The 10,899-nt window shown below is 38.1% G+C and overlaps 1 protein-coding gene across 1 annotated transcript in view; it reads right to left on the bottom strand.

The window, feature by feature from the left end:
• Positions 1-5,176: 5,176 nt before the first annotated feature.
• AQR (aquarius intron-binding spliceosomal factor) overlaps positions 5,177-10,899 on the bottom strand; it is a 101,416-nt gene continuing 95,693 nt past the window's right edge. The window contains exon 36 of the mRNA XM_045450108.1: positions 5,177-9,792. Coding sequence (XP_045306064.1) covers positions 9,481-9,792 — 312 coding nt within the window. The 3' untranslated portion in view covers positions 5,177-9,480. The remainder of the gene's footprint in view (positions 9,793-10,899) is intronic.

Below are 10,899 nucleotides of genomic sequence, written 5' to 3'. Positions count from 1 at the left end.
TCTCTCTCTCTCTCCCTCTCTCTGAAAAATAAACATTAAAACATTTTTTTAATTAAAAAAATAAAGGAAGACAACAAATTCAAATATTCAACAATATAACATTTGTAACTTCCAAGATCCAATAAAAATTTACCAGGAATGTAAACAGTAGCAATTTTGGCCCATAACCAGGAGAAAAAAAAACAATCAACAGAAAAATGCATCAATGCAATTCACCTCATTAACAGAATAAAGGAGAAAAGCTTATAATCATTTGGATGAATACAGAAAAAAAATTTGTTAGAATTCAACACTCATACATGTTGAAAAAAAACACTTGGCAAACTAGGAATAGAAGGAAACTCTTGAAATCTGATATAAAGTATCACAAAACCTATAGCAAACACTGAATAGTGAAATATTGAAAGCTTGGCTCCTAAGTTTGGGAAGAAACAAAAATACTCATTCTGACAACCTCTATTCAACATTGTGCTGAAGGTCTTCAATAGGCCAATGAGGCAGAAAAGGGAAATAAAAAACATATAATTAAAAAGGAAAGAAAGCCTTAATATTATAAACAGAAGCCAAACTACCATTTTCAGAGGTGACATAATTATGTATGTAAAAAACCCAAAAGAATCTATAGTCAAACTCTAAGAAATAATCAGTGAATTAAACAACTTCACTACATACTAGGTCAACATACAAAATTATATTGTATTTCTATATATTAGTAACAAACAATTAAAAACTGTAATAAAATGTCATCAAAAAGTACCATTTATAAGAACATACAAAAATCAAATACCTAGGAATAAATTTAATAAAACATGGCCAAGACCCTCTATAAAAAATTATAAAACATTATTGAGATTAAAAAGCTTAAGTAAATGTAAAGTAGTACCACATTCCTAGATTGTAAAGATGTCAATTTTCCCCCACATTGATTTATAGATTCAATGTAATCTCAGTAAAAATCCCATCAAGTTTTGTTTGTTTGTTTGTTTGTTTGTTTGTAGAATTGACAAGATGATTCTAAAATTTATACAAAGATTAAGAAAGGCCAGTATCTTGAAGAAGAATATAGCTGCAGGATATACACAACCAAATATCAAGATTATAAAGTTATAGTAATTAAAACAGTAGAATGCTGGCACAAGAAAACTGTAAAAATGAAATTTTAGAAATAGACCCACACATAAACTATCTTGTGATTAATAACAAAGATGACATTACTGTGTAGAAAGGGAAAAGATGGTCTTCTAATAAATAGTGCTCAACTGATCCCTACGTCATATCATACAGACAAACCTATTTGAGAGGGCAGACACATAAAGTACATTCTGTATGATTCCATTTATATAAAGCTCAAAACCAAAACTAATCATGGCAGAAGACAAAATATTTCTTTGGATAGGGAATAATGATTGGTAGGGGGCTTGCTAGGGAATTTCTGGAGCTGGTAATGTTCTGTTTCTTGATTTGGGTGATGATTACAAGATTATATTCACTTTATGAAAACGTATTGAGTTTGTTCACCTGACTTGTGTACTTTTCCATATGTGTAATATACCTCACTAAAAAGTTTACTTAAACAGAAAAAAGTGGTCTGTACATGGCTGTCATTTTTTCCTAAAAATAAATGTCAGTATTTCACACGATGTTTCTAAATGTATCCCTTAGGATCCCCAAATGCCTACTGGTATGTAGCACTTTCTGCAAGGTCCCACTAACTTAGGAACTCCTCATAACTGATACTTTCAATCTATTGTGAGAGTGCCAAATGTGATGTCAGAGATCTGTGCATCCATTTGACCTGCATTTGACATTTCAGACTAGCCAAGTCAAGGTCAGGTGATTCTTGTAACTTAATTCTAGACAAGGACCAATAGTTTCACTTCACATGTCCAATATTAATAGTACTATGGCAATTTAAGAGAACTATGTGACCAATTTAATTCCTTAAGTATTGATGACAGCTGACATTCATGACTTCAAAGCGAGGGCTATATTTCTACAGAGGAGACACATTCTCTACTTGCTCAGATGAGCCCATTCATACTAAGAGTCCAAGTAGAAGGGCACTTGGGTGGCTCAGTTGGTTGGGCATCTGAGTAGGCTCAGGTCATGATCTCACAGTTCGTGAGTTCAAGCCCCACATCAGACTCGGCTGCCAGTGCAAAACCAGCTTTGGATCCTCTGTCCCTCTCTGATCTTCCCCTGCTTATGCTCTCTCAAAAATAAATAAAACTAGATCAAGAGTTGCAATGGTAGCTTCTAAAAACTTATCACAATTGATTTTGTAATTGTATAAGAGCGTCTTGCTTTGAATTATTTAATAGAATTTTACTCCTGGGAACTTTAATTCACATAGATTTTCTTACAGCTCCCAAGTGCTCTAAGACTGGGTGTAGTAGGTACAGTTAAATTGGGAGGCTGAGCCAGTTGGTGTATAATGGTAATTGAAAGTGCAGGTTTTGGTAAATCTTATCTTTCCCTTTATTGTACGTTACACTTTAAAACTGTTATTTTACCTCTTCTGACTGTGCTTAAAAATAAAAAAGCTTTAGCATTTCAGAGGCACAGATTATGTACTAGAGTTCCTTCCCATTTTATGTTTCTTATACCTTTTTCAGAACAAAACAAGTATTAATTTGGCTTTTACCCATAAATATAAACTTATAAACATCAAAGCATGTTTTCTATAGATCTCTCATCTTCTAGCCTGATTTTTGGCAACCTCATATCCTCTAACACGAGGGGAATTCTTTAATTAGCCTGCTTTACTTATGTGCGGGGTGTAGGTATTGCTCCTTCTACTTTGTTTCAAGCAAATAAGTTTGTTTGTTTGTTTGTTTGTTTTTGAGAGAGAGAGGCAGAGAGAGAAGGGAGACAGGACATCATGACCTGAGCTAAAACCAAGAGTCAGACACTTAACCGACTGAGCTAGTTAGGTGATCCTCAAGCAAATAAGTTTAAAGAACAGCATGGCACGGGATTTTCCAGAAAGTGGGAAGGTGGTTCTAGCCCCAGTTCAATTAACTATGGTGTCCTAGGCAAATCACCAATGCCTTTGTGTTCTTACCTACAAATTAACGAGGTTCCTTCTGGCATTGGTGCCTATCACACAGTAGGCTCTCAACAGTAATGCACAAGAATTAAATTCTTTCAAAGACATCTTCCAGCTTTTTTGTATATTTAACCCAATTAATTTCTGTGAAAAGTAGTAAACCAGCAAAACAAAATGCAAATTAACTAGGCCTACTCCTATTCCACTATTATTCTCGGGACAGTCTGGGATTAGAAACCCACACTGGAAGGTACTCCGGAAGCAAAGGGGTAATGAGAATACAGTAGTACAGTAAGCACACTTATTCATGAACAACTGAACTAAAAAGAAAAAAAAAAAAAAGACCTTCCCAAATGGCCAAAATGAACTAATGAACCAAAGTAGAAAAAGATAGTATTTGATACAATCAATTCTTATCCAGAACTTTTAATTTTTTCAGAATGTCAGTAAAAGCAGTTTCTCAAAACCAGGCATCTCCCAAGAAGCAGCAGCTACCACTGAGGCTCTTGAATTTAAATGTACTTCAAGAAGAAGTGTTACACGAGTGTATTCTGTAAGTCAAAGATGGAGAGGAGCGGGATGGTGGGCACAGTCATCTCTGGAGATCAAGTGAGAGAATTCAACATGTCTAACGCAAGGTTAACTTTTGGGGTCCTTTATGTTAAATGTTCTCAGGAAGGAGGAGTTTTGTCATTTCCTGTATTTGCCTTTATTTTCTTGTATTATTTCTGGCCTACCCATCTTGCCCATTCTTTTCCCTTCTCGAAACTTAAACTTTTTTTTTTTAATTTTTTTTTTTCAACGTTTATTTATTTTTGGGACAGAGAGAGACAGAGCATGAACGGGGAGGGGCAGAGAGAGAGGGAGACACAGAATCGGAAACAGGCTCCAGGCTCTGAGCCATCAGCCCAGAGCCCGACGCGGGGCTCGAACCCACGGACCGCGAGATCGTGACCTGGCTGAAGTCGGACGCTTAACCGACTGCGCCACCCAGGCGCCCCGAAACTTAAACTTTTTGAAGAAACACGCATTTAAAGGGCTGAGAAAACAAGACATATTGGAAATAAGAACTGCTCCTTCACTGCTTGGTAAGAAATGAGAAAGGTCTAGTGTGAAATACTGGAGTCTAAAATTAAAATCTAAACAGAGAATGCTCAGTGACCTTTTCTTAGGAGGCTTACATGAAAGAATGTCATGGTACACTGATCAGATTTGTATTCATTTGCATTTTCAGGATGTTGCTATTAATACATGACACTCAACAAATTACACAATATGACATTTTGTACAAATCACTTCACCTCTAGTTTTTTCTTCAGCTCTGTTACTTCAGCCTCTGGTTAATTAGAAAAAAAAAGTTAAGAGCCTTTTTTTGTTGTTGTTGTTTTTGAAGGGGAGGAAAAATTTTACCTTGACCTTTTTAGGGTTGGTGGCTGGGGCCTGTGAATTAAACCAACAAAAGACAGGTTAATAGAAGAGGCATAAAAATGTAACTAATACTTTCAACTTTACATCCATTTTGGGTAAAAACCCCAAAGAAGCTATTAGGCTTAGAAGTTTATATACCATCTTAACAAAGAGGGATAAATGCTGAAGCAAATAGGCAAACAAAAAGGGGCTTGGGGCTTTTAGAAGTGGCCAATTGGGGGCAAGTAAAAAATGCGGAAATGGATGAAGAGAAGGGTGATTTTAGTAAGGTTTGTTTATGCGGACTCAGCTGAGTGCCATCTGTTTCCAGTAATAAAGGTTACTGTCCTCTTCCTAGTACAGAAGAGAGGGGACACCTTGACAAATGAAAATTTATGTCTCTTTTATGAAGGGATATTTATGCCCTGAGTTTTGGCAGAAGCAGAGGACAGACAGTTCTTCCTGCATCTGCTGCTTCTCAATGGCCTTTAGCTCAAAATAACCCTTATGCCGAAATGGCACATTTCAGGGTGCCATATTATAATCCCCTTAATTTTCTAAGGGGGAAATCAAAGTTCAAATGCTCTGGCAAAGATATTGTTTCCCAAACCATGTTCTGCAGTTAGTTCCCTAAGATGTCTTATTTAAAAACAAAAACAAAAAAGTTCTATGGTCAAAGAATTTGGGAAATGCTGAGTTAAACATGGTTTTTTTTTTTTCCCAGCAGGAGTTCTCAGAACCTTTAATTAACTAACAATGCACTATGTTTCTGCAAAACGGGAATAATTCACTGTGTTCCTCAACCTTATTTGACCATGGAGCATGTTTTTCAAGACTAGTATTTTCCTGTAACATATGTTGAGAAGTAATGGGATTAGCCACCTTCGTATGTAATGCAGAAGTTTGAACAGCCACGGAAGTAAGTATAAGCCAAAAGATGGGAGCACTGAATAAAACTGGCACAGCATCAGTCAGCAGTAACCATGCTACATTCTGAGTCCTGCTCCGGGGGACTAAGCTCTGGTTTGTGTCCCTAGGAAGCAAACCAAAGTGTGCAAAGCTTCTGGATCCCATTGAATTAAATCCCCTCCTCGGACACTAAAGAGTACCAACGGATGAAGAAAAAATGGTCTCATGTGTTCATTCCATCTTTGGCTCAGTACAGCTCCAGTTGCATTATTCTTAAACATCTATTAACATGATTGCTTCATAATTACAAAGGCTAACTGCCAAGCCTTTTTCACAGGAAGCAAGGCACTGCTTATCTTTAACTGCTCTTCTGGCTCACGCAAAAGGGTCAGCTTTTTAAAAAAAATCTCATCTTATGTTAACCGAAGAAACATCTCTAAAAATGTCATCTGAGTGGCTGCAAGATAAAAAAGAAAAAGGACATTTGAGGCACAAAGCTAACTAAATGCAACAATTAGAGGATTTGGGGTGGGGTGTACAGGATTCAGAATTGACGGAAGTGATCAATACATCAGAAGCATGATGGAACCTAGTATCATCCTTCTGGTTATTCTGTTCTGTCAGAATTTTCATTTCAGCAGAGACCATCTTCAGTATTGTGATCCTCAATATACTGATTCTCACTCCCAATCAGTAGACTTGATCTTTGATCCTCAAATGTCAGCTGCTGCCACATGTCCCCTTCATCATCTTCCATGTTCTCAGAATAGGGGCAAAGCTAAGCACCCAGCTCAGAAGACTGGTTGGCAATTGTCTTCTATTGTCTCAAAAATGTGGGGGGGGGGGGGGGTGGAATGGAGAGAGAAGGGCTAGTATCTGCTGAACACCCACACAGGTGCTAAATATTTTCACAAATATTAACAAATTAGTTGTCATTAACGGACCTTTTTTCAATTTTGAGAATAAAGAAAACTGGGGCTTAAGTTATAAAATGTATCCAAGGTCAAACCAAATGTTGATAAGCAAATGAGGTAAAATTTGAGCCAGGTCTGCAAGAGTCCAAAGTCTATTTTATAGTATCATGCAGTTTCCTGATCATAAAAAACCTCCATTTATATAGGAGCACAAATGACCCATTTATGCCATTTTTCTCGGTACCTAGCACATCTCAACTTTTATCATGACACTAACTTCAAGAGACCTGATAATGTTTAGATCCTCTCATTCATTTGTCCAAATCAATGGAGCTATTTATTCTCAACTGCTGGTAATGAACTTTCTTAACTCAGCATTTTGTGGAAAAAAAGTCTAAATACTTGAATTGCTTCATTTCATGCTCATTCACTTGCACACATCTTTTTGGTCTGCTTTTAAAAATAGTTTCCAAAAGCATGACATATTCAGATATGGCAAACAGGATGGAGGGCAATGAGAACACTAGACTGAAATGGTCACGTGGCTAGAGTACCTGTGTCTGTTGTAATCCCAAATGGAAAACTCTTGAATTTATGAAGCAATCATGCTTGTGTTTTTGACTGAAAAAAAACAAAACAAAAAACAATGAACAAAACACTGCCCTAGGACTATAGACTTGGATTCTAACCTGTTCTTCCATAGTTGCCACCTTAGTTAAGACTATGTGACTCAGTTTCCTCATTAATTAAAATAAAAATAGATCTCTTAAGTTCGTTTAAAAATTCCAAAATTCTATAGTCAACTGCAACTCACTGATCGTTCCTGTGAATAAACAATTTAAAATAATTCAAACCCTGGGGCACCTGGGTGGCTCAGTTGGTTAAGCATCTGACTTCAGCTCAGGTCACGATCTCGTAGTCTGTGGGTTTGAGCCCTGTATTGGGCTCTGTGCTGACAGCCTGCAGCCTCGAGCCTGCTTCAGAATCTGTGTCTCCCTCTCTCTCTTCCCCTCCCCCGCTCATGCTCTATCTCTCTCAAAAATGAATGTTAAAAATTTTTATTTAAGTAATTCAAATCCCAACACTATCATCCCTTCTAAAATTCCTTTGACAAAGGCAAAGGATTCACCCATCTTCCAGTTAAATTTTCTTTTTAGCGTGACTGAAAATCAGGCAGCAGAGAAAAAAGTAAGTCACTAGCTAGACAGAGTGATATATAGTGTTTGCAAAATGATTTACTTTGTGAGAAAGCAGCCCAACAGTTTGCTTATTCTGGTTGCAGGTATCATGATTCATATCCTCTAACAGGTAGAGAGAAACATCAATCTTTCCCATGAAACACAGTAATACAGTAAAGCTTCTTTCTCTTGTGTAGCCTGATACTAGATATTCACAGATGAAAGTAATTCTGTGAGTCCTATTCCTCATACAGATGACCACAACACCTGCTTCCAAATTCCTATAATCAGAGAAATTATGTAACAGACTATCTGGCTCATTCCTTACTCTGATAACAAATAGACAAAGATTTTCCAGTATAGTTTCCTTGGCGTTTCCTTCCCCTCATCATCCCTTCCCTTTCCTTTTCTTGTGTTCTGATGAAGGAAGACACCGTGTAGTAGGAGAGTCTGACTCATCTCCACCACAGCCTGGGAGAGTTGAGCAAATACTAGTCAGTCAAAAAATCATTAACTTGACTTTCTTGGTTTAATTTCTTTATAAGAGTTCATTCCTTCAATATGTCAGGATTAGAAGCATTTCAGTGGCAGTGTGCGGTTCTTGCCTATTTCCTCAAAGGTTCTTTGTACATGGCCAATCCTTTAGGTAGATGCACCAGAGGGGATACTTTGGGGGAAATGCTCCCCATTAGCCACTCTAGCAGACATCTAAATGGGGAAGGGAAGTAGTGGGCAAGTTCTCCCTACCTTATTCATCTCTCTTCTGGCCATCAAGCCCAGGAAACTTCATAAGCAGAGGTCCCATGTCAGAAAACATCAGTCACACTATTAATTTTACCATCACAGAATCTACTCTACCTTTCATTCACATTGAGGACAGTATAGTAACCTCAGAACAATGCTTCTCAAACTACAAAGTGCATATAAATCCCCTGGACACTTTGCTGAAATGCTGATTCACATTTAATAGATCTGGGGTAGAGTCCACACTGCTGCAATTTTAACAAGGTTCAGTGGATGCTGACACTTCTAGTTTGCAAATCACACTTGAGTAGCAAGGTCCTACTCTGCCCTCCCAAATCTAGATAGAGCACATTTTACCTTAAGGTCTCCTTGTGGCTGGTTATCTACCAAGAAAACTAAACAGGGCAGAAGATTCAGAACCTCTGCATTGTGAGAATTCTATCCTATATAGGGGAATTGGGTTCACTGACTTTCACTGCCCAGACTCTGGATCTTTCTTCCCGCCCAGATGGATTTGCCAGATCTTCTTGCTCAGCTGAATGACATACCCTGGCTCAGCCTTACCAGCTTGATTTGATGCCACTCTGCCAGCCACTCAAACATTAGGAACACTTGCTAAAATACAAATACCCAGTCCTAACCCTGAGATACAGATTTATCAGGTCAAGAGTGGCCCCAAGAATGAACAGACACTCTAGGTGATCCCAATACATTATGAGACTTTGGGGCAAGAAATACATGTAGCCTCTTTGATCAGAGAAATCTAGACCTATCTATGGCTGTTAATGCCTTTACATCAAGGAAGACAGCCAAGAAAGGTAAGAAAAAAGGAATCACAATTTGAGTATCTGATACTATAACAGAAGAAACAACTTCCTCCCCAATTTGAACACTTTCTTAAGGGTGCTTATGGTTGATTTCAGTGTATTTGATCCCCTTCCTTAGAGAAGTTCACTGAAAATGTAAAGTATGTCTTATATATTCTATAGCAAATTCTTTTAATGTAGGTATGAATAAGATATATTTGGTTAATTATAAAAATATCAAAGGAATGACTATTTGCCCTTCTGACTGAAGAAATGAAACTGAAGTTGCTCATACACATACAATTTTCTTTTAAACATATCCAAGAAGACAAGCACGGAGATCAATTAACAAAAATAATGACTTAACATTAATTAGTACCCTTAAAATAGCAGAAGCAAATATAAAATACAAAAAGCAGCTTTACTTAGACTTTATGAATGAAATGTCCTCCCTAAGAAAGGCTACAGTTGGGCTACTTGGTCTCTTCTGAGGCAGGTGTGACATGCTGGGGGGCGTTAGCCTCTGCTGGTACAGCTGCAGGTCCTGGCATAGAAACAGTGGTATCAGACACAGGAGGGACAGCTTCTGGGTTGGAACTAGCTCCTGTGTGATCGGGGGTGGTCTCAGTCTGAGAGGCTGAGGATTCTTGACTGGAGCTGGCATCTGTGAGACTGGACAGATCAGCCTGGGGAGGATTGGCCTCTTCTTCTATTTCTACTTCTGTTTCCTGACTTTGAACTTCCTCAGCTTCTTCAACCATAGCAGGTGGTAGCTGTAATAAAGTCTAATGAAAAAAAAGAAAACATCAATATGAACTCAAATGAAAGAAAAACACTGGCTTACAAAGCTAAACTCTCACATTAATGTTATTTTCTTAATAGATATCGTTCAATCTACAGTTTTCCAAAACACTCCTGGCCATATTATAATACAAACGTAACAACTCTGATGACAATGGCCTAGGTCTTCCTGACTCCAAAGATCAAAGTACATATTAAATCTTCAGAGAAGAAAATAATATAAAAATTGATAAGCTTAAAAAAGCTAAAAAGCAAAAATATCTGCTATAACACTTCTGCAAAAACACTGGCTCGTTAGGACTGACAGACAACAGCTCAAGAAAGGGCCAACTTTAATCAAGGAGCCATGTGAGGGGAGGAACCAAGCCTTCAGACAAAACCATGGCCAAGAGGGAACAGCATGGTACAAAGCTTCTGTCTCACTCTACCAGAACACTGGAGCAGCTCCACATGCTTAGCCTTCCCTTTAGAACAGCTACAATAAAAAAGGCCAACCATGACAAGTGTGGGTGAGGATATGCAGCTACAGCTCTCACACGCTGCTGCTGGCAATATGGTGCAACTACTTTGTAAAAACAGATTGGCAGTTTCTTAAAGAGTTGGACACATAGGGGCACCTGGGTGGCTTAGCTGATTAAGCATTGGACTCTTGATTTCAGCTCAGGTCATGATCTCACAGTTGGTGAGTTCAAGCCTCGCGTCAAGCTCTGTGCATGGAGCCTGCTTGGGATCCTCTCCCTCTCTCTCTCTCCCTCCCCTACTCACGCTCTCTGTCTCAAAATAAACAAATAAAATTAAAAAATTTTTTTAAAAGTTGAACACATATTCACTCCATTATTCAGCCATTCTACTCCTAAGAAATTTACCCAAAAGAAAATACAAAGATTTGTATAAGAATGCTCACAGCAGCTTTATTTGTAATAGCCAGACTTGGAAAGAACCCAACTGTCCAGCAACAGGTCAACGGGTACACTTGGTACATCCATACAATGGAACATTATTTGTCAATAAAAAGGAAATGACAGTATACCGATTGACAGGAAGATCCCTGGGGGCCTGGAGAAGGTGGGAAAGGGACCGGTGAAAGATGA

The sequence above is a fragment of the Leopardus geoffroyi genome, chromosome B3 (genome assembly GCF_018350155.1).
Source record: "Leopardus geoffroyi isolate Oge1 chromosome B3, O.geoffroyi_Oge1_pat1.0, whole genome shotgun sequence".
Classification (NCBI taxonomy): Eukaryota; Metazoa; Chordata; class Mammalia; order Carnivora; family Felidae; genus Leopardus; species Leopardus geoffroyi.
The sequence above is the reverse complement of the archived record's forward strand: the minus strand, read 5'-3'. Positions and strand labels throughout refer to the sequence as shown.